The sequence below is a fragment of the Grammomys surdaster genome, unplaced genomic scaffold, assembly GCF_004785775.1.
Source record: "Grammomys surdaster isolate TR1022 unplaced genomic scaffold, NIH_TR_1.0 128, whole genome shotgun sequence".
NCBI lineage: Eukaryota > Metazoa > Chordata > Mammalia > Rodentia > Muridae > Grammomys > Grammomys surdaster.
The window spans coordinates 2,644,230-2,671,898 of record NW_021604586.1 but is presented as its reverse complement, the minus strand read 5'-3'; the positions used below and the strand labels follow the sequence as shown (position 1 = coordinate 2,671,898).

Genomic DNA, 27,669 nt, shown 5'->3' with positions numbered 1-27,669 from the left:
GCACAGTGGACAAAGCACCTGCCATGTAAGTATGAGGACCGCAGATCAGATCTTCAGGACCCACGTGAGAGGGGTACAGGGATGCCTGTCTCTAACCTCAGAGGCAGGAGGATTCTTGGAGCTTATGGGCTACCCAGTCTAGTTGAATTGGTAAGTTTCGTGTTCACAGACAGACTAGCCTGCCTGAAAAAACAAGATGGCGGTGGTGGTGAATCTCTGACCTCCACATGCTCAGGTACGCTTGCGCGTGTGCATCCCCACGCATGTGTATGTATGCCTGTATAAGCATGTATGTACATATGTGCATGTGCTCCTCTCTCTGCCACACACACACATACACACACACACGCACACATACACATACACATGTGCACACACACAGACATGCACACATACACACACATGCACACACACAAATGCACACACACACAAGCATACATATACACACATACATACACATGCACACATACATGCATACACATACATGCATACAATGCACATGTGCATACACACTGAAACACGCACATATACACATGCACACACACATGTACACACATGCACACACATACACACACACACACACACCACATGCATATACTCACCCCCTCCCCCATGCACTCAGGCATGACGCTCCTGCTCTCTCCAGAATCCTATCTGTTTTGTTTTTCCCTTTCCCTTTTCCTTTTTGAGTTTTGTTGTTGTTGTTGTTGTTGTTATGGACACGTCTGAGCACATTCAAACTTCCTAACATTGTCAAGGCTCCTGGAGCCTGTTCTAATGGAGTCTGGCCCTCTGAACGTCACAGCAGCCAGCTCTCCCCACCCCCAGTGCTTTCTAGGAAGCAAACAATCGCAGCCAAGCTCTGTCCACCATGCCTTAAGACAGTGGCAAATGGGAACCAACCAGGGCTGAGAGGAGGTGCACTGATGGAAGCACCTCAGGGGACTCAAGAGACCCAACTGTCATAGCCAAAGCTGGAGGCCACTGACCCCAGGCTCCCTGTCCTTCAAGGGAGGCTTTTGTCCTGAGAAGTACCCAGAATCCCCCCTTCCATCTTTTGAGCGAACACTATGACATTCTTTACTTACTATAAATATGGACCATTAATCATGGCAAACAATACCCATTAGAACCATTCGGTTCCTTATGTAATCATCCTGTCTCTTGGTCTTCATACCATTTACACTCTTTTAAGCATTTGTATCTATTTATTTACTTGGTCTCACAGTCTGACAGTTGTGTTTGTTTGTGTTGTTTGCCAAGTTGCTCTATCACAAGTCAGCGAGATGCCGTGGAAACAGCACTATCTAGTAAGAAACAGGCTTGCCTTTGTGTGTGGATGAGCTTCCACTGGTGAATACAGTCACCAGTGTTCTACTGTCTTTAAAAAGATCAGTGACATTGTTGGTTTGCTGAACAATAGGGATGCTGTCGGATGCCTTCTAAATGTTTATGTGTGTAGTTTAGTGCCGCTCACGGCCTTGGTCAGAGAAGTTTCTTTGTGTCATGAGCATCCATCCCCGTACAGACTCATACATAACTGGACATCTGCATCAACCCAACCCCAAGGCTCAGGGAATATCATGGAAGAAGGGGCATAGCGAATGAAAGAGCCTGAGGATGGGGAGGCGGTGCCATAAAATGATGTCTTCTGGATATGACACGGCTTTTGTACTCAGTACAGAACTCTCTGCAGCTGTGACTTCCTGCAAAAGACCAAGCCTGTTGACATTCCATCCTGGATGGGGGAGGGGCTCATGATCTGTCATTCCTACTGGTTGAAGAACTACTGATGGTTGACGGCTTCTGAGACAGGGGAAGTCACTTATTTTTAGTGACATAGCTACTAGTAAGTGGCCTGATCCAGTAAACAACCCCAAGCCTTAAGTCCATGTTCATGCTGGCAACCCAAGTTAGACCCAATGAGTCATGAAGAGAAAGACATAAAAAGTGAGGGGGAACTTGTTGGAAATGAGTTCAGAAGGAATGGGGCTAATAAAACAGTAATGGGCAAATACGATCAAAATGACCTGAATACTGCATGAAATTATCAAATCACAGATAAAGTATCAGTGGTGTGTGAGAGTGAGTGCGTGTGTGCATGCATGCATGAGTGTGTGCGTGCATGCATGTGTGGTGTTTCAATCTCCCCCTTAACTTGCAGACTCACAAACAGAAAGGAGAATCCTGGAGTTAGTTCTGCCCAGATATGGTAAATAGAGTCCATCCCTGGAAACATCTATACGTGATCAATTGACGGTTTCTCCTACAAGTGGTACATTGGGAAAGATACTCCAGTTCAGTCAGGGGCATTCGGCTCTGATGACAGCATGCACATTTGTGAGCCATCCCAGCCTGTCACCAGACAGTGTTGCCATGATGGCAGCTCTTGTTGCCAGTTCTACTCTCCCAGCTACCCAGCTGGAGTAGCGTTCTCCATCTTCTACTGAACTCAACTGAGACAAGGCAGGGATGTGCATCAGCAGATGGAGACTCACAGGCTTCTCAGAGAGGAGAGCCAGGGCAGCAGTCAGGGCAAAAGGCTCTCCACATCTAGCCAGGGACACCACCACTGTTACTGTCCTTGTTTTATGGGAGTCTGCCAGAGTGATTTTCAAAACTTCTTATGAAAACACCAGAGTCAACGAGCCCCAGAGAAGGAAGAATTGGTTGAAGATTATAGCCAAAGGACTCTCTGCCAGACACAATAATTTTGCTTACATGTGACACTCATCGGGTTTATACATATACGTGGGAGTATCAGAGACTTGCATATATGAGTATCTGGAAGGAAATAAGTACCAGTTGATGGGGAAAAGTCATTCTGTGTGCAGTGGTCACCTCAATATAAATCTAAAAGCCACTGTGTTCCCAGCATGCCAAAGCCCCATCCCTCTTTCTCTGATAACAGCCCTTGCATTAATTTTTGAGCAAATATCCCCTTTCATTCCTAATTCCATGTATGAGGCAGGTGGAGACATCTTCAGGAAAGGACACGGTACCATGCAAAGTGTACAAGTGGGTCAGTGTCTAGTTCAGAGATGGCCATGTGGTATAATTAGAGCCAATGAGAGGCAACCACAAGCTCTGGTTGGTATCAACAGGAAGAGATAAAACCAGGTTAGTTCAGCCTGTAGATGGAAGTGGACATGTCAGGGAACCTCTATCCTGGGACACTCACAGAGTGGAGCCAATGAGGAAGATGGAAGGAGAAGACAGATACATATCAGAGCTGATGCCCTTGTCTAGGTACCAGTGTGGAGATACGCTTGCTGGAGAAGGAAGTCTAAAGTACATCAGTTATGTACACCCCTGCGTTCCCATTGCCTTCTCCTTCACCTTTTATTTTGGGGGTTGCGTTTTTGTCATCCATAGCAATGACAACCCCAGAAAGACTCCAGACCAACATGATAAACCCTCATCTCCCACGTAACACAGAAGCTAACATGGCTCTCGCAACTCATCCCAAGCAGTCAAATTACCTGCAAGGAGCCCTGGATGTCTTTTCCCCCGACAATCACGAGCTCTGCCATGTCTTCGGCATGAGGAGTCCTCGCGTGGACAAACAGGGTCCTGCCCACTGCAGTGACGTTTCTGAGAGCCACTAAGGTGCCATCGCTGTTCACCTTGAAGTGTGGGCTTGAGACCTCATAGTGCAGCCTCTCGTTGCCCTTGCAGTCACTGAAGGTCACTAAGGAAAGAAGACAAACAGTGGGGAAAAAAGTGAGGTGGTTGGACATCTTAACATTGGGGGAGCCTCTGATCTGTTAAAGCTACTACTCCACAAACCTGCCCTCTGCCCTGATCCAAGCCACTTGTCTCAGAGTGATTTTGGCTATGTTGATGGAATTTACCCAATCAAGACACAACCTTGGGCTTAGGATGCAGCTTGTCTGGAAGAGAGGAACACACAATGCTCTGTATTTGGTCTCCAGCGATGCTCAGCTGGGCATGGAGATAGGAGCCTATAATCCCAAGCATTTGGAAGTAGAGGCAAGAACATCAGAAAAAGCCATCTTTGACTATATAACAAATTAGGGACTACAGGAGACTAGCTCAAAGAGGAAAACACAAAAAACTACAGCCTTGGATCATTTTTAGTTTCTAGGCAGGTGCTCAGCATTGTGGAGGCTGAGGAATAGGGCATGTCCTGCCTTTAACTAAGGGCTGTGGATAAAGTAAGGGTCAGATATGGCCAAGTTTGTTTGAAGGAAGTGACCTGTTTTTGCAATGCCTGAGTCTCGGAGCAGAACCACAGCAGACAGATGCATCAAAGACAGTGTTGACAAGACAATAACTGAGCTGCAACTTGAAACGGTGTGGACCAGCAGGCTCTGCAGAGGGTGGAGAACGGTCAGGCATTCAGGCTTGTTCAAAGAAACGATGGGTGTTCATGAAAGTGCAGGGGGTGCCAAATAGACTTGGGGAAAGAGGACATCCAGGGGCACTCAGGAGGTATGAATTAGAAATGGGTGAGAGGTGTTGGTAAGGGGAGGAACAGTCTGAAAATGTCTTTTGGGATCAAGTAGAAAAGCCAGTAAATTGGGGTGCTTCCTGGAAGCCATCCACTATCCTATAGTATGGACTCTACCAGCTGTAGGCGTGTGCTCTGGTTCTAGTGCAGAACAGGGTTGGGACTCACAGGAGAGTGCCCTGAAGTCCTAGAGAGCTCCATCATAGACATGAGTTGTAGAGAGTGGCTTGGAGATGTACAAGAAGGAAAGCCAAGAAAATCAGTTAGCTTGGTGTAGGCTAAGGGCAGAGACAGGGGTCCTGGGGATGTGGAGAATGGGTAAATGACGTCATGATTTACCTATATGAGAAAAAAAAATGAGACAAAGGCCCTTGGATGAGCCACATGGGTCTTACACAACGGTATTAGTGGTGGCTGATGACTGGCCACGATCCACTCTGGGGTACCTCTGTACCAGGTCCATAATTCTACTATTCTGGCTCTCTCTACACGTTCCATATCCCATTGCCTGTCTCCCTTCTGCTGTTTATTTTGAGGATCCTTGTAGGTGAACATGGAATCGGATTATACTTGTACATTCTTATTCACAGTGGGTACTTTCTTAAAGACTTGTTCTTCTTTGACTGTATGTCTATCAGTATGCATGCCATAGGAACGTATGTACTAGTGAAGACCAGAAGGGGGCGGTAGATCTCCCGGAGCCTGAGTGACAGAAATGAGTTGCCCAGTGTCAGGGCCAGGTACTGAACTCAGGTACCCCAGGGAGCCATAAGTTCTCATAACTACTGAGCTTTCTCTCCAGTGTTTCTAATACGGTTTCTAAGACCCCAATGCATCCCAGGCTAGAACTGAATATATAATATCATTATTCCTATGCACACATATGCTTATGATAAGGTTTAATGTGTGAAGTATGCATGGTGAGAAATTAATAACAATAATGAGTAATAAAAAGCACAATTATATCGCTATTCCGTAATAAAAGCTATGTGGATAGAATCCAAATTGTTATATTGATCCTAATCATGATATCATATTCCAGTATTTGGCTGCACCAGGTTTATTTATTCTACAAACAATAAAACTCTCTCTTTCCCACTTTTACCTCCTTCCCTGTCTTCCCATCTCTTGCTCCCCCCTCTCACTATGTGTGTTTCTCTGTCTTTTACTCCCTCAGTCTCTCCATGTCTCTGCCTCTGCCTCTCTACCTCTCCCCAACCCCTGCTCAGTGTGTATGTGTGTGTGTGTGGGTGTGTGTGTGCAGTGCATGTGCAATTTTGGACTTAAAACTTTCAGACTGCCGCTGACTGAAGGTAACTAAAGACTGAGAAAGCAAAACTCCCAACGAGGAGTACGGCACACGCTTGTTTGATGCTCTACTTGGCAGCCTTGTCTACTCTGCAAATCTGTGATGAGACATGGAACACACAGCTGTCTGCCCATCCCTCAGATCATGACACAGAACTTGGCTGGTTCCCTCCCGTATTGAGTGCAATGGCTCCCTTCCTCCCCAGAGGCCACACCATCATCAGTGATGGAACCACAGAGTCAACACCATATATCGCATTTACTGGGTAATGGAACCACCCAGAAGGTTCCTCTTGTGCCTGACTTCATTCCCCTAACATGACTTTTGTGAGGTTCAGACATGGATGACTAAATCACTACTTAGTGATCACTAAAGACTATACTGACCCTAGTCATTGGCTCACAGTCCAGGATGTCACTGTGTTAATGATGCTGTCAAAGAGCACCAGGGCTATTCTCAGCCTTCATCTCTTACAATGCTACTTCTGGGAATGTTATTTTCTATGACACTTGGTGACAATGTCAACATGGGTCCTAGTATACTGTTACAGCTATGGAACGATCTGAGGGGCTGAGGCTGCTTTACTCTTCCGGGAAGATGATGCTTACAATGAATGACCATTATTACATCGGCTGGCAGCAAGGATAGCTGGTGTGGGTGGAGCACTCTTCCACATGAGTCCAGAGCTGAGCACTCGAACACACTGTCTCATCTTCACAGCAAAGAAGAAGCAACCACCACTTTGATCCCCCCACCTGCAGCTTTCTAGATAAGGTCATTATGGTTTGGAGAAAGTGCAAAGACCAGTCCAGGTAGTTTATAAATAAGAAATGTAGAGAAGAATCCTGGTTCATGAGAGCGTCATCATGACGTAAGGACAGTTCCCCAGCAGAGCAGAGCCCTTCTGGGGTCTGATCAGAACTGAACGTCAGAGCCCCACAGAGCTCAGTCCTGCCCCCATAGCTGAGAAGTAAATTGTACTCACTGCCTCTCAGTCATACCGTGTGATGCTGATCCTGATCTTGGTGGTCAACTTGACTATATCTGGAACCAACTAAAACCCAAACTGTTGGGCATGCCTGGGAGAGATTTTCTTGATTGGGCCATTTGAAGTGGGAAAGCCCAGCCTACATAAAGGGACACGAAAAAAGGAAGCTTTTGCTCTTGGCCTACTTGCTCCCACTCTTGCTGGCAAGTTCATCTGCCCTGTTGCTGTAGCATTCCTTCACTGCTGTTAGAACCTACTTCTGCAGGGTTCCAATGTGACCTGAAGACCAGCAGCTCTCCAGGAATCTGCCAGGACCCCAGCACCAGAATGGGACTACTGAGAGAGCCAGCCTTTTAGACTGAATAACTATAAGATTCTTAGCCTTTCCATTGGTAGACAGGCATTTTTGAAGTAAGTAAGCCACATCCTGAATCAGTTTAATAAATAACCCCTAAATATATATAACTGCTCCATCAGTTCTGTCGCTGTAGAGAGCCCTGACTCATTTGTCCTGCATTCAGGCTCCAGGGCCATCTTTTCAGTTGTTCAGGTGGACTTTGATACCTGCAGTTCTCGACTCTTGCTCCCTTCCTATGACTATCTTGGTCCTCAAGATTCCTCAGGCTTACACAATTTCAGATCTTGGAGATGAGTTGTACAGGGGCCATTAGCATAGAGCTCGCATCCACTGGGACCAACACTCCCAAATGACAAGACCTGCAGAGATTTACTGCCACAAGGCCACCAAGAGGACTCTGGCTGCAGCCCATGGGGACAGCCTCTGTTCTAAAAGCATTGGGCAAGGGAAGGCAGACAGAGGACTTTGGGAGTCCTGGATTCATATAAAACTTCCTCCCGGTCTTGCTTCTTCTCTTCCTATTTCCCCTTCCCCATCTGTATCCTTCACAAACACTGATCAAGAGCCTATACGGTGTGAGACACTGAGTTCATTGCACTCACAAGAACCAACAGTCTCTAGCTTGAAATTTAATGAGGGACATCCAGCATCACTGTGCGTAACAGAGGAGCCGTTTCAGGGATACAGAATCATAACTTGTTCAAGAGTACTGTGGTGTCAAAGTGGACAGGACATGAGCAAGGGAGACAGGCACAGAGGCTAAGGCAGGAAGCAAGAAGCAAGGAGAGAGATGATCCTGAAGGCTGCTCAAAGCCTTGGTCCTTAAGGAAATCCTTGAGCATTCTACAATGGGCTAGTGCCTCCAGCTGATTCTCCTGAGGCCATGACGTATCATTGCAAGTGATACGTAGCAATCAGTGTCTTTCACGTCTAGGCTGTCTGCCTGTTCCTCTTGGGCTCTGTCTCTCCTTCTGCACCTTCACCCTCTACCTTCCCACATGTTGATTTTGTCACTGGCACAGTCTTCACCCTGGAACCTCCTCACCACCCACTGAGTTTTGGCTTCTCCTGGGTTAATAACTGTCACTGCAGGAAAATGCCTGAACAAAAGAACCACAGGGGACAGAGAGTTTATTTGGCTTACAATTCCAGGTTCCAGTCCAATTGGGAGAAGTTAAGGCAGGAATGTAAAAGCATCATATCCACAGTTGAGAACAGAGAGAGAGAGAGAATAAACACAAGGAGAGAATAAACACAAGGATCTTTGCTCGCTTGCATCTATGAGCTTTGTCCTCTCCTGCTAGTCTGGACCACCTACCAGGGTGATGGTACTACCCATAATGGAGCTTCCTAATTAAATAGTCAAAATAATCCCACACAGACCCATAGGCCCAACTGGTCTAGAGAAGTCCTCAGTAAGTCTCCCCTCCCATGTGATTCCAGGTTGTGTCAAGGTGACAGCTCAAAGTAAAACCAGTGACCAAATCAAATAACTACTGGCTCCGCCTGCTTCATTCTCCATTTTCTAACACAGCAAGCCTATCAATCATCATACCTGTCAATCATATTGAGATATCTCTACATTTTATCTGTTTATTTTCACAGCTCAGAGCAGAAAACGAATCTCATTTTAATATTTGTTCCTACATGTTTAACAATAAGCCAACCACTTTTATTCAATGAGAAGCCACTGTAATGTTTTCCCCGAATCCTGCTATTATCCAGGAGTAAAAAGATGCTTTGTTGTTGGGGATGAGTGCTCCTGTCCTGTTGTGAACACAGCAGACTGGAGACAAGACTGCAAATTGAGATCAAGGCCTGTGGTGACCTCCTGACTTAGTTGAGCCCGGTAGTAAGAGATGGAGCCAGCGTCCTCTGCACTCCATATTCTGCATACGCCCATGTCACATGTACCCATGTCACATGTACACAGTCTCCCATGTTCAGGCTGACTCCACATATCAGTAAAGGCAGACATTCTAGCTCATTTCTCCCTATACCTTAATACAGCTTTGCCTGGTCCCAAAACACAGCTAAGGCCAAAGGGACCAGTCACGGCACCCACCGCTCACCACCACCGCTAGCTGCAATGGCTCCTGACAGCCCAACTCTGTGTCAAGGCATGGTCCATATCTTCTCTTCCCCACACGGCCACATGGCTTTTTTACTTTTTTATTACCTACTTCCCTAAAGAGACATTTTAGATATTTTCCTAAATTTTATCACTCTCATAAAAATTTAACATCACAGATACATTGATGTTTGTCTATATATTTCATGTCCTTCTCAGGTTATTCTTTTCCAAGTAACTACTCCTTCCCACATGAACATAAATTTTGTCTCCTTGGGGGTAATAGAGTCCCACTGAGGATCACGGAGAATAATGTAGAAGCAACATTCTCCACTTCACAGGAGAAGAAACTGACTTGGGGATTTGCTTCATCAGGGTCAGGTGAACAGAAATGTTTGGGGTAAGAACACACCCCAAGTCTGACTTCTCTGCTTAAGTTCTAGGTACATTCACTTTCTAGTAGTAGAGGAACTAGAGAAGAGAAACTTTATATCTCAATTGCCTTTGGTATCTCATGAACCCTTGGGAGGCCATCAGAGATACTCAGTGAGGCCATCAGAGGTACCCAGTGAAGTCATCAGAGGTACCCAATGAGAGCACCAGAGGTGCACAGTGAGGTCCTCAGAGGCAGAGATACAGACATGAGGGATGTTGGTAAGGGCATCAGAGGTGATGGCTGAGTCTATCAAAGGCACTAACATCTTATATGCTAGCTGCATATTAATTTAAAAAACAAAACTTGAAGAAAACAAAAAGTCCTCATGAATCAAATGTATACCAAGTCAGTAACTGAGATGTCAGATAACAAACTGCCTGTCTGAATGCCAGCTTTCCACAACTCCCGGCCATTCCTGGCATAGAGTAGCAGCTGGGGACCTGGCACATTGTGATTAGTTACTGCTGTGCTATAAGAATGGCAGTTTTCTTCCTGGTTTTAAAGTTCTTTTCTGATGCTGACTCCTGTTGGAGACCTGCTACCTTGGAACACCTCACACCTTTACTCTTGCCTTCTGGGAAATGGGCTCACCGAGGCCCTTGTGACATGCATCAAAATAAGATATATGTCTGTGCACTGAACTCTGTGAACTGAACTTGACTCTCTGACAATGATGATCACCCAAATCTCCACATCCCCTCCTCCTGTACAGCTTCCCTAACCCAGAGGGTGTCTCCTATTCCTGTGCTCCTTCCACGCCCCACCCCCATTCCCCACTTTTTTTGAGTCAGGCCTCCTTGCTCAGATCAGTGAACTGTTACCATGGAGACGGGCACTCTATGCAGCTCCACTCCAGCTGATTCTGAGGTCCAGTGCATCTGCCTGCGAACCCCTTTGCTTAGCAGGGCAAAGCCCAATCGCTTCCTGGCAAGGGCACGGAGAAGGAGAAGGAAGAATAATATTGAGCAGGTGAAGGTACAGCAGTTCACCCACAACAGATGCAACATTGAAAGACTGTTTATAAGGATAACGCCACTTAAACCCAATCGGTGGTATTTCCTAAACAGACACCATATTGAGAGCTTCAAGTTCACCTTCAGGATTACAGTTCCTCCTCTCTGCCCATATCAACTCCAGGTTGATAGTCTCTTCCTTTCTGGGAAAGGAGGATGTTACACGCCTGTGGTAGCATGTTATATAAATTGAATAAGAATACCAACCCCTGATGGCTAGCTCGTCTGTCAGAATTACTGACCCTCAGTTGGTGAAGCAGTTTGGGAAGGATCAGGGGGTGTGGATTTGTTGGAGGAGCTGTGTCACTGGGGGCGGGCTTTAAGGTTTCAAAGACTCATTCCTCCCAGGGTGTTGCAGGCCAAGATCTAGGCTTGCAGATTCCTGTCTGTCTTTGCTCATCTTTCACAGACTTTAACTCTCTGAAACCATGCACCCAATTGGATGCTGTATTTTGTAAATCGCCTTGCTCATGGCATCTTGTCACAGCAATGGCAAAGTGACTAAGGCAATGCAGAACCCCAAAGGCATGCTTTTCTAGTAAATATTTATTAAAACAAGCCCTCAAATTTAAATCAACAAGAAGTAAGTTTAGTCACAAAGTCCTTTCACTGTTACCTAGTGCTTCCTTAGAAATCCTGACCTGGGTTATACATCTTTTATACTGCTTATGGCTCTCCCCTAGCCAGTTTATAATCCAGGTCTGATAGCCAGGTAATGTGAATTACTTTCCTCATTACTGTGACCAAATGTAAGAAGTAACTGCAGACAGGAAATGTTTATCTTGGCTCACAGTCTGAGGGGACACAGTCTATCATGGCGGAAAGGCATGGCAGCAACCAGGAAGTGAGGACAGAAATGGACAGGAAGTGAGGTTGAGTTGTCAAACCTCAAGGGTAAAATCCCTCCCAGTAACATACTTCCTTCCACAAGGTTCCATGTCCTAAAGGTTCCTCAATCTTCTAAAACAGCACCTGCAAACTCGGGAGCAAACAACTGAGCCTATTAAGATATTTTACATCCATATCACAGCAGCTAAGACTGGAATGCGTAGTATATCTGACATGTATTGGTAGTGAAGGATTGATAAAGACACTCATCCTAACAAAGTCATCAAACCAGATGGTTCCTGTGTGGTAACCAGTGATACGTAAGGCAGACTTGGTGTCCAAAATGAATAGGTCCTTAAAAGAGAAATAATTTATCCTGTAGAAAAGAGACTCTATATTCTTATCTAGTCTGGTACTATATTAAATTCCCAATTAAGGTATACTATTGACAGAATGGCCATGCCTCATACTCTTCTATTAGAAACTTTTGTGATTCTGCAGCATCAGTGAGGGACCAACTAGGCATGGAAATGAAGGCAGTGGATGTCCAGAGGTACAGAGTTTAAAGAACACAACTAAGGAAGCATTGATAATTTATGATGAGTTAAAAGGTTTGTTTCTATAGTGATAACGTTCGAGTATTACTAGCTCCGAATGATATTTCCATACTTGACTCAAAGGAAACAGTTTAATATGCAATTAAACTTGTGAACAAATACCTAAACCCTCCATGATGGGGGAAGGTGCTCAACTGTCCGTGCTCCCTTGAACCTACTGGAAATTTCTTCACATACTTTATCATGGTGACATTTAAAATAGCTTCTAGAGAGAATTAAAAACAAAAAAAGAAAAGAAAAAGCTAGACATATTATGCACCCTCCACAAGGATTTATGGGCATCCGTTGCATAACATCATTCTTTGAGATAATCTGTGAGCACCCCAGGAGGAGGGGGAGGGAGGTGAAACCGCCCCACCTGGGGGAAAATGCAAATTAGATGAACGGCACCACTTGGCGTTTCAATTATGCTTTCAGCGTGTTTCCACTCAAAATGTCCTCTGGGCTTAATGTAAATGTCACAAAAAGACAAACTTTAGCTGGGAGACAAAAGCCACCACTGAAATGGGAGTTTTGGCACATGAATTAAGGGGCTTAATCTTCCTGACCCGGATGTCAGTGCTATCTGTTTCTTTGTTCCCAATGTTGGTTCTTAGGGATGCGAACCCCAAAGGCATAGAATTCTCACCATCACAGAAGATGAAGCAGAGGAGAAAATTAAGCTGTACTACCAGGAAAAGGGAAAATGCAGATGGATTTACATTTCTCTGCTAAATATTGAAGACCTCTGCTCCTACAGAGAGATCTGAGCTAATACAGAGGAAGGGGCGGGGGTGAGCTATGAAATACTTTTGGCTGCATCTGTGGTCCATTCGCTTCCATCTATGATGGAAAATGTTTCCAAAGGTGGTAGGCCTTGTTTGAGCCTTGCAAACCGCATCTGCCATAAATTTGCCCGCAGTGATGCTCGCAGCTGTTGTGTACCAGTGCAAGGATGCTTGTGAACTGGGAGGGAGGGCTGTGTGTCAGTCATCCTGGATTCTACAGCCTCACAAGGATGAGATCTCTATCCATCACCTCTACCCATACACCAAGAAAATGGCCCCTTCAGTGTGTAGTGAATCTATAGCACTGGTCAGATTCAACCATACTGCTGATTCCAAGACACCAACTTGCCTCTGACTCCCTTGCAAATTCTTTGAACTGTAATCTGTCCACAAGACTATACGTCCTAGTCACCTTCAGAGACTTGGCACTGTCTCTGGATAATTATAAACTTTATTCTCTGTCATACTAGGCTGTACCTTACTTCCAGGACTGTTTGCCTAACCAAAACCACAGATTTCAACTGCCCTGAGAGTACAAAGGGCTCATATATTAGTCGAAGTTTGATATCTGGGAGCTTGAGGAATAAGGCCTTTCTAATGAATAAACTGGTGTTTAGTTCAGAACCATCAGATGGACCCACCATGGGATGTACAACATCAATCCAATGGCCCTTCATGCCCCTCCATATCCCACTGGTACCCAGAGGCACTAGCATCTTCTGAAAGTACTTGTGGGCTTAGTCCAAAGACTCTTTAGAATTGCATGAAAGATACAAACAATATCTCATGTGATTTCCCAAGCCAGCATTGCTCATGTCTTCTGGGGAATAAGCTGTCATTCACTTGTGTGCAGTACCACTCATGGTGGGGTGCACGGTGTTGACTGGTCCATGCTCCGGCCTCCATTCGTGATACCCTTCTGCATCCTGAATGCACTGGGCTGTATGCTCCACTCCATGTTTGGCTCAGAATTGTTCTGACATCCACAGGACTTGTGTGAGGTCTTGGGAGTATCTCAGCATGACGGATCAGCTCAGGAGTGGATTTGTACCTCCAAACACTGTAGATTTGATAGACGCGTAGTGCTCGTGAAACAGCCTTAATACCATCTCACGCATCAATTCCAACTTTGATAAAAACAGAGTTTCAATTCTATCATGTCAGAGGAAGAGATAATGAATGATTCAGCCAAGGAAATCCTTAGTACAAACCTATTTTTGCCATGTAAACCCTTAAGGGTTTCCTTTCAGGAAAAGACAGAACCTGCATCTGCTTTCAGGGGATTTTATTTTCCCCTTCTGCAGACTATTGAAAACTGAGCTGCTAGGTCCCAGTTTCTTCTTTTCTGTCAAACTCATCTTCCGTGTCTTTTAAAGCATGGAAGGCTACTCTCTCACTGGATGCTGAGCAAATCTGTCCCAGGGTAATTATGAATTTAGAGTTGGAGATGGGCTGCATTTGCACATTGCAGAGAGCCTGTACATGATCAACTCCAGGACAGCAACCTGGTTGCCAAGTCTTAGAGCCACTCCCAAATCAAACTGAGGAACCATGGCATGAACGCAGGTGAGTATGTTCATGATTGTGATGATCGGAAACTCCCCCGGTCAATGAGACAGAGCCGTGGATTCAGAAAGGTTAAGAATCACATCCAGCAGTGGAGAGATCTCCTTGGTGACTTCAGTTGAGTCAACTGGCCTCCTTACGAAGCCCTTAGCTCATCTTGTTCTACTAATCTGTGTGTATACCTGTGTCGCTCCCTGTGAGTATCTCCACGGTAAGTGAACACGAGGAGTGGTTTCCTCCTCTATTACTGTAAGGATAAATGCTCTTACAGTTGTAGTCACGGGGATACCCACTTGTATCAGGGTACCCTGGAATCCAGAGCCCAGTTGGGTTTGATACCCTGGCAAGTCTTGAAGTCCCACATTCTTCTAGGCCCTACCAGCAGACATCTTTATGGAGGACAGGGCCTATAAGGAGGATAGCATGTGCATCTGAAACACAGAACCAGAAGATAGATGGCAAAAAAGCCATGACACTGCTTCCCTGCCCAGCCCTGTGGGTTCGTGGTTCAGAGACGGAGGAGTTGTATATCCAAGCTCCGAGACTTGCAAGCCATTGGCAAATGGAAGAGTCTCCATTACTGTTGTTCTGGTTTGTGAAAGCAAAGCACTATGGGAAGTAGCAGGAGTGGCTTTTCTCTGATGCTAGGAAGACCAAGTCAGGGATGGGTATTAGGTTTCAAACCTACAACAGGTACCTGAGGTGCTTATTTAACATATCAAAACAGACCTGGCTGTCAAGTTCTCTCTGCAATCCCTCAGCCCCTACCTGTTACAGGGTCTTCCTAGCTAGCAAACTCCTGCATACCCTACCTCCTACCCTGAACTTCTCTAGCCCTAGGGGTTGGGGGCTGGATTGCTTTCCCCTATATAACCTAATCATTTTGGTTACCTGGGCCTTCTGGCTATTGCATCTGGTTCCCCTCTCCCCTCTTTCTCCTTATATGGCACAGCTCAGTCTGGTCCTTTCCACTGTGGACTCTCCCAGATGTCTCTGCCTCTAACTACGCTCTGCCCCTTTATCTATAATACACAGTCTCTTTCAGCATATTCTTTTTTTCTTTTCATTCAGTGAGGCGCCTTTACTTCTTAAAGGAGTCACAGATTTGGGGTCTTGAGAGAGGGCTGTTTCTACAAAAGGGCAGTGGAGGACCCCTTTCTCTAAGAGCCTTCCAGAAATGTCAATCAAGGAAGAAGACAGGAGTGCACTTTGGGAGATGCTCTGAGCTCCTGCGGAAACACATGGAATATGCTCACAGAGAAGGGGGGTGGGGGGATACAGCTGGGCAGACAGGGCGCTCTGCAAGGCGAATGTTGGTATTTCTCTGACCTCATATTTATCTGTATCCTGGAAATGCCTACAGAAGTTCAGGCTATCACTTAGAAGCCCGGTTCTTTCTGGATGAGATAATTTGCCTGTCACTGGGTCCTTTCAACTGGAACGTGTCTGACGACTGAGTAATGTTTTGGGATGGAGTCCAGTGTTAGATGATTCTCATACAATGGAGGAATTAGATTATCCCAAAGCTCAACATATTTATCCAGCAGCCCATTAAACATGTCATTTCTTCACTTACAGTGTGCATGATAGTAGACAGAAAGGAACAAATGCCAAGACAGAGATGAATACTGTGTGCTATCTACCTCCATGATATTTAGAGTCTAGAAAGTTGACCCCGTGAAGACTTGGAGGGCTGCCATATTGAAACCCAGTGTTCCATTTCGTCATCATGTCAAAAGGCCAAATAAGTAGCATATGGTAGAAATTACAAACAGGCAGCTCATAATTCAATGTAATAAATTCTACCCAGCAGGGAAAGTAAGCCAACCCGTGAGTAGGCCCACCATTCCCAAAGGCACTGAGGCAGGAACTTATCAACAAATGTATCTTGTATCACAGAAAAGCCGAGCTTTCTAAAAATGGCTGAGAAAGGCAATCTTAGCCTAATTTTCATGGGATTTATTACAAAATTGAATTTGTTCTAGACAATTGAGCTTCTTCGTACTTAGTTACAAAACTAGATTTTTTCGCATAAAATTTAATAAGCCAATCTTGAATGAGTTTGTTTCATAAAAGTGGACAAGTTAGTTGGGTATCGAAAATCTGTAAAATATTGGAACGTACAGGAAACATCAAGCCTTGGTTTACGATGTAGCTAGAGGTGACGTCATGCACAATCACGTTTATTCCACACCAGTCTCGTTAGCATAAGTGACCCTTGGCTCATATGAACATACACTGAAGATCACAAAAACTCTTTCTTCCAGATTTTTAAGGCACTCTCAGGAACATAGCAGTGTTGCCTTTTAAGTATGGCATCTGAGTTCCATAATAATAATTCCCATCTATAGCACCTTCTCTATGGGCTCAGCAGTGAGCCCACTACCTGAGCACCAGTGATGTTTAAATCTCTCATAGTTCCATGAAAGCACTGTTTTATAGATAAGGAAAGATGAGTCTTTTAGAGGTAAAGACTATTCCTTAGGTATAAAGGTATAAAGAGAATAGTTGGATCAGTGTGTTTGGCATCAAACACAGACCCCTGCCCTGTGACCTGGGGGATATGAGAGGACTGGGTTATTCTGGGTGTAGAACACTATTCCATGGTCTAGAAGGACCTGGCTCCATGGGAGGCTGAGCACTCTTTCCTTGAAGCTAAAAAGAATCATCAAAGATGAAGTTGAGCCGAATTTTGAAGTGAAGAGACCAACCAGGGGAACACACACAGCAATAATCAAAACCACCCATGTGTCAAAGTCTATGGAAAGACAGACTGAGGGTATCTGGACTCCAGAAGAGTCTAGAGATGCTTCCAGAAGACGGGGTAAATATTAAAATATACGTAAATTTATGCAAATATGTTTGGGAGCTGTCAGGCACGATCTAAGGCAGCAGTGTATGTCTTCACTAGGGTATGTTCCTGTCATAATGCAAGGTTGATAGCTTTAAAGTAGTCAACTCAGTCGAACTACCACAGCCCCTAAAATGCTAGTTTTTGTACCTTGAACATTTTCTCATAACCATCACTTTGGTAATCCAGGACCTTTGAGGGCAGAAAGTTCCTAAGTCATTCCTTTCCAGCTGTGGTCAGTGGCAGTCCTAGCACAGAGATGGGAACCCAGGAGTATCAGTGGATTCGCTGTGGTTGCAACCAATTAACTCATCCACCTCCTCCCTAATTGCCATGGATGAAACTCTCCCCAGCTGTGATTACAAACTGTTTCTGTGTAGGTGACAAGACCCAATCAAGAAATTAAGATACAGTGATTTGGCTTGTAGTCCACAGGGCACAATTAATTCTTGCACGCATATATGGATATTTTTGATGTCAGCAGAAACACAAGCAGCCCTGTGGTCATGCCTATTCATCCTCTGGTTGCCAAGAGATATTGCATACTTCATATACTATTATGTCATTCTCCCGAGCTCCAGCCTGGTAGTGATGGAGGGTATATTAGCCAAGTGGGTCTTGTCACTCATTAAAGGTAGGTATTCTACTGTCTCATCATTTCCCCACTGCGCAGTAACCTTTGCCCCTTTCCCAGGAAGAAAACACCAATGTGGCCCAAAGCTTTGGCGCTCTGCTTCTTCCTACCTGAATTATCACGGAAGCATGTGAGCCAAATGTAAATCACAGCTTTCCATCAAAAGTGGCAACTTTGGAAACTGAAGGGTTCTTCTATGGGATCTCAAGTATATTACTGTGATTACGTGTCTCAAAATGTTCTTTTAACGTACCCACGGCAAGTCTCAGGTTCTTGAGATTTATAGCTCACGTTTCTTTCTTTATATATCCGCTTCAAGCTGAAGCATATGGTCTCGCGCGACTGTGATATTTACGATAACGAACCGCAGATGTCGGAACGGGAGTAATCTGAGAACACTCAAAGGCTGAGATGCTGCAGTCTTACTGCAAACATTACAAAGTGAGGACCTTTGGATTATGTTGATTTCCAGAGAGTATCAGGAGGAATAGGGCTTTACACATCTCCGGAAGACATGTGGAAAAGAGTGCTCCCCTCCCCCCCCCACCCCAAGAAACACCTCAAAATAACTACGGGACTTTGAGATTGTAAATCTAGTATTTCTGTTGGAAATTGAGCTGTAGCTGCTTCTGGACATAGGTGGGCATGGAGGCTGGAGAGTCCTTTGCTTGCACCCACCCTAGGATACATTCTGGAGTGGTCATTTATGAATACAAAAGGTTAAACTGTAGTCCCTTAGAAGGACAGGGAAGGAAGGGATAACACTTTATCTTTCCATTAGTTATACATGATAATGTATATTTTACCTAATTTATAAATGCTATATCAGTAATTACAATTTACTTTGACTTTTATTAGAAAGTTCCCCCATCCGCTGGACATGATAGTATTATATACTTGTAGTCCCAGAACTCAGAAGGCTGAAGCAGGAAGATTCTGAGTCTGAGGCTACCCTGGGCTACATAGTAAGACACTATCTCAAAGCAAAACAAAAGTCCCTTTGTCACACCAACCCATCCACAAAAACTTTTGGCCCAAAATTTTATTAATGATATTCTGTTATGCTGGCAGACAGGAGTCTAGCATGACAGTCCTCTGAGGATCCACCCAGCACTGACACAGACAGATATAGACACCCACAGCCAAACAGTAGGTGGAGCTTGGGGACTCTTATGGAAGAATAAGAGGAAGGATTGTGGGCCCCGAAGGGGATAGGAACTCGACAGGATGACCAACAGAATCAAGTAATCTGGACCCTTCAGGTTTTCAGAGATTGAACCACCAACCAAGAAGCATAAACGGACTCAACCCAGGCCTTCCTGCGCATGCGTAGCAGACACGAAGCTTGGTTTTCATGTGGGTCCCTAACAACTGGAGCAGGGGCTATTTCAAAAGCTGTTACCTGGCTGTCGGTTACCCTCTTCTAACTGAGCCGCCTTGTCTGTCCTCAGTGGGAGAGGACACGCCTAGCACCATAGAGACTTGATGTGCCAGGGTCGGGGGTGGGTACCCAGAGGGACCCCCACTTGCTCAGAGGAGAAGGGGAGGGGGAATATGGGAAGGATTGTGGGAAGGGGTGACTGGTAGGGGGGAGTGAGTGGGATGTATAGTGAGTAAAAAAAAAAGTCCCTTTGTCACATTAGATAGATTCTCAGTGAATAATTTACATCAATAAATAGATCAACGACATTGTCTTCCATGACCTCTTTGTATCTCCTAGTGTAGACAACACATCCATAAAGCTGCTTGCTAATGCTGGACACTGAAGTGTTCCCGTTTCATAATGAGCATCTGTGCAATAAGAGCTATCCCTGTCTTCATCTCTGCCTTCTCTGCAGATATTTGGGCAGTTTCGACCCCTTTGGAAACTTTGGCTTCAAATAAAAGACCAACCTAGAGTTTATGTAGACTCAGGAACCAACCCCCCTGAAAGATTCCTTGGGTCTGCAGAGCACGAGCGCCCTCTGTCCACACATAAATGACAGCTGTCTGTCCTCACATAAATGACAGCTGTCTGTCCTCACATAAATGTTGTTCGTGTGTCTTGTTTTGTTTATTAAGGTTGTAGTCTACCATGTCCAGACAGCTTTCCTGAGCTCTGCACAAAACGGAGGATTCCCTTTTCTTAGCGAGGCTTTCCTCTTCCCTGCCTGATCTGAAGAGCCCAAACGATACTCTGCCTGGAGAAACTGCAGGTTCAACTTCCTGGAATGTCTCTCCATGCAAATGAGGTATCCCCAGCCTCAGCCAATGAAACTTCACCCTAAGAAGGACCCCGTTCCTTTCTCTAAGGTTCATATATATAGCCCTAGTTCACTCCTCAAATTGTGTCTGCATACAAGTCCACCCTGAATAAAGGTCTATGCATAAGCTAAGATACTCTCAGAGAACTGTTTCATTAAGATCCTCAGAGAAGATCTTCTCAACACCCCTCCCACAGGCACTCATTCCCAACTAGACTGGGGTCCCACTGAGCCCACCCATTCCAGACTCTGCTTTATCCTTCCAGCCTGATGCACAGTGGCGTCTGGACACCCTGAGAGGGAGGAAATAGAAGACGCACAACCACAGCTGGACCCCAACACAAATACCACATGTGTTACAGTTTGATGCTAAGAATAAAGCATGGTGTTAGGCTGCAGGGCACTTGGGTGTTTTATCTCTTGCTTTGTACCAGATTATGAGCTTTCCTGCAGCAGAATATCTCCCAGTAGGCCATTCTGTCTCCGGGGCTCTCCAGGTGCCTGTACATTGTGTTATGGAATGGATATTTGCTTGCATAGAAAAAGCTTATCTTCTTGCCAGAACACAGCTACCTTCTAGAGTGTAGCTTTCGACCGGAAAAGTTGATTTAGGCTCATTCTCCTTTATATTCAGTACTTCCCGTCTAGAATAAACATCTTTGGGCCAGTAGGGACTCGGGCAGTCCAACAGTTCTTGCATGAACTGTAAGTTTAGAGGGTAACGAGCTGTGGGCGCTCAGTACATATTGTCTACATGGATCTGTTAAGATTGCCAGGTGATGCTCTGACCACTTCCATGCTGGTTCCTAGCTGTAAGGAATGGGTTCTTACTCTTTCTGCTTCCTTCTTCTGTTGATGTAAACAGGGAGGGGGGCTTAATGGGAGCTCCTCTTGAAATTCTGGGTTCTCCTTCACAGACTGACAATTAGGTGTGGATGGAATTGTAATTTAAGGCAGGGAACACTTTGGCACCCTCCCTAAAGCAGGTAAAACTTGGAATCTGGACTTAATTATGCTCCCGTAGGCTGGCATGAAGGTTCAAAGCCCACCAAGGGACACAAAAGCTTGCGAGTTGGCACAGTACCACGCATCACTCCGAACCTGAGGCCGAGAGTCCACAGCTACCATGAAGTTCTAGCCCACTGCTTGGTTTACAGATACATTATGTGAGATAATGACACACCTATCACATGTGACCTTAGCTACTATCCTACATATGTAGAGTTGAATAGATTTTAAAAGCAGGGTAGAGGCAGAAAAGGAGGAGGAAGAGGAGGAGAAGAAGAAGAGGAGGAGGAAGATGAGGAAGAGGAGGAGAAAGAAGGAAAAGGAGGAAGAGGAGGAGGAAGAAGAGGAAAAAGAAAGAAGAGGAGGAGGAGGAAGAGGAGGAGGAAGAGGAGGAGGAAGAGGAGAAGAGGAGGAGGAGGAGGAGGAGGAGGAGGAGGAGGAGGAGGAAGAGGAGGAGAACAGTCTGTCTTGTAAACCTAAATGTTTTCTATTTGGTATTTTGCAGAAAGAGCCTGTTGACCCTTCTAGGCCAAGGTCACATTACACTTACATTCTGAAAGAGTTATTCCGTGCCACTTCAGTACACAGGCAAGAAAACTCAGGTAGGACATATTTCACATCCTCTGTTTCATGATTAACCACAAAGACAATCAACAGAATGGGAAAATGACTCAGATACATGCGCGTTAAGTGTTTATACCAATGTGAGCGCTGCTTTTAATTTTCTAAACTGCAATACGTTGGGAGAAAATTTCCATTCAAAATAGAATCTCAAGAGGCCCAGCTTTTTAAATACTCTTTTAAAATCCATTATCAGTCATTAAGTATAGGGACAAACTGCAGAGAAGATGAATTGTCCCCAGGGAGCAGAAGGGTACCATGCATATCTATATATTTATGTATCGAAGACAATAATTTAATTTAGTGCTAAGAAGCTGCCTGGTTGGCGCTTTTAATCAAGTTCTCATGCTTTACTGTTTGTCTTCAAGGTTTGGCTTCCCACACTGAAATCAATCTGTCATATAATAACCTGATTTATCATTAAGTTTTGTTCTTTTCTTGTATGAGGTCTGTCATTATTCCCTCTCAAACAGCCAAGAGGGTGGTGTTTTCTTCCTATCTCAATGAACCCTCCTGAACATTTAGCTTCCCAGAAAACCTAATGGGAATTACCCAGCCCAAAGGGGAGAGAGCAATAATCACTGTTTTCCCTCTGATGAGGGTTTGGGTCGTTAGCAAAATAGTCAAGTCCCATTTCTTCTTGTGAAGGAACAAACAGTAAAACCATCCATAAAGCTAAAACCCCTCCGATTGCTTGATTGTCTGTCTCCTGGAAGTTAGGTGCCACACTGGAACATTGAAGAGAAATAGTCACTGCATATAACACAAATATAACACATACTTCCAAATCCAGTGAACCCAGAGAAACACCTGATTTAAACGATGACACCAATCCCCTCTGTAGCTTTACGTGTTCATGCTGACTGGCTGTGTTCCGGTACTAATCTTTAAAGACTGTTCAGTGAAACATCATTCCGTGCACTCTTCTCTCAAAACTCAAATACTCTGGAGCTACAAGTGGGCCACTCTGGGCTAGAGAAAAGTATAGAGAGAAGACGTGGAGATCTGATCCCAGTAGGAGCATGTGACATGGGGAAAAAACAAAGCAAAGCCCAGCCACTCGATTAGTAGTAACTGACAATGTTAACCATGCTTTTGGGAATGCAGCCCTTGCTGAGTTAACCTGACTGACCTCCTAGGAAGGCAACCTGAAATAAAGGGGGGACTTCTTGTCCCCACCACAAGCTTAGGAGTGGATGCTTGAGAGGATAAAATGCAGGGTTTGCTGTAAAGTTTTGTGTAATGAGAGAGAACCAGAGAGGAGAGAGATGGTTCAGACGCGAAGGGGTGAGGAACAGAATGGGGGATGGAGGAAAAGGAGGTGAAGGAAGGGGGTGGGAGACCCTGGAAACAGTGTGTGTGTGTGTGTGTATGTGTGTGTGTGTGTGTGTGTGTGTGAGAGAGAGAGAGAGAGAGAGAGAGAGAGAGAGAGAGAGAGAGAGATGCAAGCACATATCAGTATGTTTATTGAACAACTTGCTGTAGTAAACATGCTTTACTCTTTCATTGCCTTAGGTTGAAAAAAAACCAGCCTCTGAGACAGGGAAGCCACAGACAAGGTGGACAGTGAAGGCAGAAAGCTCCAGAGACCCATATACAGTAGAAAGGGCTCGAAATCCCTTAACATACAAAAGTGTGGGGGGGGCTCACTTTTATTGTAAGCATGATGCCCTTGGGAGTGCAATGGGCCTGTTGGTATCTGATTCATATCTAACATTTGTCGAGCTCAGTTCCCAGCCAGACACTGTGCTTACAGTATGCATCATGTCACCACCTCACTGGCATCCCACAAGAGTACAGGATCCTAATGTCTTTCCCCATTTACAAATGAGAAGCAAAGCAGGAAGGGAGCAGGGAGACATGTAGAGAAAACCCCTGGACTCCAGAAGGCCTGTGTGGCTTCAAAGCTCACCCCTTTTCGTCTCCCCTTTACTCGGCAAACTTAGTTCTACCTGTTACAGGAGTAGTTAGTGGCTTTGGTCAGGGAGTCAGTCATTTAGCACAAAGACATGATGCTGTCTGATAGTGCGCAGGGTAGACGTGGGAACCAAGAGCTCTGGAAGGGATTAAGTCATCTGGTTTGAACTTGAGCCACAGAAGTGCCACAGCAGGGGTGTGTGTGGCAGGGAGCATCTGCCTGAAGGAGAAGGAGAAACAGAGTTGTTTCCACCAAGGTTCAAAACAGACGGGTCAATTTCACCATGGCGGGCTGCATCTGCTCTCCCGTTCATTTCTCCAAACACAAAGTATCTCCCCGACTCAGAAGGGCTCTGGGTGGGTACCCGAGAGCCTTCATCAGCCCAGCTAGCAGTAGACCCACCAACAAAGTGCTGCTTTTGAACAATCCCAGGAACAACAAAATAGCACGTATTTCAAACATTGAAGAGAAGAACAGGAGAGCAGAAGAGAAACATGTGAGGGGATGGAGCGCCCCTTGATCTGGTGTGCCCAGAGAGTTAGACATGGAGAAAGCATGAGAACAAAGACAGCATCCTGTGGTGTACACACTTCGATTAGAACAAGCAAAGAAGCCAAAAGACTCGAAGCCTTCGTTTCTGAGAGTTAACTGCTTGGCTCCTATGAAAACTTTTTCCCAGTGCAGACAGAAGAGTGTTTTACTGGTGTTTGGAAATATTTGTTGCTTCTGATCCCTATTGTCCTTTGAGGATAGGATGAGATTGACATAGGGATAATGTCTCTGGGTTAGTAACATGTGCATCCTTAGGAGCTTATTGGCCCTAAGAGTCTCAAGCCCCCTTCTAAGTTCTTCTAAATCAGAGGTTCTGGGACAGAGCCCAGCTATCTGTGTTTATGCACAAGTATGATAATTCTCAATAAAAGCTGAACATTCCCGATGCAAAAAAAAAAAAAAAGCAAAGCAAAACACAACCCATACAACCCAACACTGTGTGAGGGATGACAGGGTGCCACATAGAAAGGCCCAAGCTTGGGAGATGGCTTAATGAGTCGAGCACCTGCTGTGCAAGCATGAAGACCCAAGTTCAAATCCCCAGCACCCATGGAAAAGTTGGACTTAGTAGTGTGTGTCTGTAATCCTAGAATTCCTATAGAGAGGTGAGAATATAGAAAAGAAGACACTTGGAAGCTCGCGGGCCAGCTAGGCTGGTGTATTACAGTACCATACAACAAAGAGGGCGACCGGCCTCGAGCAAGCTGGAAGGTAAGGATCTACACATTAAGATGTCCTCTGACCTTCACATGGCATATGTGTGCATATATATCGGGGGGGGGGGGAGTTTTTTTGGGAGGGAGGGAGGGAGGGAGGGAGGGAGAGAGGGAGAGAGAGAGAGAGAGAGAGATGGATGGATGGACAGACAGACAGACATAGACACTGCTGTGTAAAATTAACTTCGGGGGGCTAGAGGAATGTCTCAGAGGTCAAGTTCACTTGCTGTTCTTGCACAATACATGGAAGACATGGATTCAGTTCCCGACACCCAAATGGTATAAGCATCCAGAATCCCAGATCTAGGGTTGCCCGCACCCTCTTCTGGCCTCTAAAGGCACCAGGCACACAGATATTATACATACATACATACATACATACATACATACTACATGCTATAAAAATGAAAAAATGAACAGATCTTTGAAAAAAATAACTTCAAAAGTATGTGTGAAACAGAAAGAAACCTCCTCTTTAGAGATGGGTTTTGCCCCCAAAATGTGTCATTATGTTCACATAGATAGTCCCCATATCTGAAATCTGAACTCTCTCTGAGACCACATATTTCAGATAAGAGACCATCGACCTGTCTTGGGTAAGCTCCAGAGAGTCTCTGTCAAGGTGTAAATATGAGATGTCCCCTGTTGACTCACGTATTTGAAATACTCTGTGTCCAGTTGCAGGCATTTATTTGGGTGCTTGTGGAAGCTTTAGGAAGTAGGGGCCAGCTGGAGGAGGTAGTTCCCAGGGCAGGTCTTAGTGTTTAATAACCCTACCCTGCTGGATGTCCCATCCTGGTGTGAGGAAACTGATGCTCCTGTCACAGAGACAAGAGTCACCTATGCCACCATGTCTTCCTGCTACAGTGGAGTATACCCTCAAATCATGAATTGAATACAAGCCTTCACTCCTTAAGGTGCTTCTTGCCCAGCAAGTATTTTGAGCAATGAGGAAAGAAACCAATACATCTCTTACAGCTACATATTGTGTCCCATCCATATAATGCACTCCAAGGCTAATTCTGCACCATTTGATACTAACTTGTTTTTAAAACTTAAAAAAGTATGTTTAGTGTATGTGTTTGTGTGTGTGTGTACATGTGCATCTTTGTATGTGTGTTACGGTCCAAGTGTGAGGGTCAGAGGACAGTTTGGGGAATCAGTTCTCTCTTTCTACCATGTGGATTCTGAGGATCAAACTCAGGCCTTCAGGCTTAGAGGTAGATCTTTATCCACCAAGTTCAACAAGCTGTCTCTCTGGCCCTTGATATTACCATCTTAAATAATAATGCCAATCAAACATCCAGGCATCACATCAGCTCTGGAGTCAGAGTGATGGCGGGCTGAGATGTGAAGACGTGCTCTCTCCTCTCTCTGTGTGTGGGATTTTGCATGGAAATCTCTGGCCTTCGATTTTCTACTCTGAAAAATGGAAAGGATGATATCTATTGCCTAAAACCATCTCCAGAAAACAAAGGAGAACCAGAAAAACATCTGTTATGTAGATAGACAGTGTGAAACAGTTGCAGGTGTACTTTTTCTTAAGGTAATAGACTCAACCACAACCAGTTTACAGCCCTTCTCCTTTAAAAAACACCATACGCTAGGCAAATGAAAGTACAGTTCGTATTGATCTCTTCTTCAATGGAAAGGGTTGTTTTTCTGCAACACTATTAGCAGAAGTACATATGTCTCCGAAGGTGCAACAGAATGGATGCCGCTATCAAAGGGTCCTGTGACGTGTCAGTCATTCTCTCAAATGGGGCAGGCATGTGGTACAAGTCTGTGCTATAAGAAGAATGGAGAGGAAGAGGAGGGAGAGTCAGATGCTTATCCCAACCCAGGCCACTGTCAGCTTCTGCCTGGACCATGGCAAGTGCTTCTTAGGCACATCCAAATATAACTTTATGTCTCTATGTGACACAGCGTCTACCTCCTATGGACTAAAGGAAGATACCTGCTTGCCACTCCAGAATGATACTCAAAACTCATTTGCATTGGATTCAAAAGCAAGCTGGGCTCATCAAGATTGTCCCAGGGGACCGGATGCCTACAGACAAATTTTAAATCAAATGAGAATTTGCATAAAGTACATGGCTTCAGATTACAGCACAGTATATGGCTTGCTTCATGACGTACTGTGTACAACTCTGGCCTTAACTCAATCCCTCAAGCTCCACCCACATCCCAGCTCTTGCTCATCCTCCTAGAATCCTCCTTCCAGCCTCCAGACCCTTGCATTAACTGGTCTCTCTATCCTCAGTGCTCTCGTTGAAAATTTCCTTCCTTGGATTTATCATTCAGTACTTCCATCCATCCTTCCGTGGCATTTCTCTGTGTTTTTTTTCTTTCCGCTCTTTGGTATTTCCCAGTATCAGAATAAATCTCATAGTTGTTGTTACTTATATTTTTTTACTGAGTGCCTTTCACTGGAATATAAGCTCAGGGTTTCAAAGGGGTTGGAACAGTATACGGTATTAGTAGTTCTCTATGTACAGTGTGTTGACCAAGGAATGGATTAATTTTCTCCCTAGTGTACTTGTAAGGTTTGTGGGCCATCCGTCACTCAGCGATGAAGAAGAAATGAGAAGGCATGCAGATTAAGGACTAAGGGAGGAAACAGAAAACATGACTTGAAAACTCGGTTGTTGTTGAGATAAATAGTAAGTATGGCCGCGGAAGAATGAAAAATCAAGAGG

The 27,669-nt window shown here is 45.0% G+C and overlaps 1 protein-coding gene across 1 annotated transcript in view; it reads right to left on the bottom strand.

Moving 5' to 3' along the window:
* The window catches only part of Cdh13 (cadherin 13), a 1,006,804-nt gene that overhangs the window by 605,686 nt on the left and 373,449 nt on the right, over window positions 1–27,669 (bottom strand). Inside the window, exon 3 of the mRNA XM_028752897.1 lies at window positions 3,483–3,691. Within this exon, the coding sequence (XP_028608730.1) occupies window positions 3,483–3,691 (209 nt within the window). The remainder of the gene's footprint in view (window positions 1–3,482; window positions 3,692–27,669) is intronic.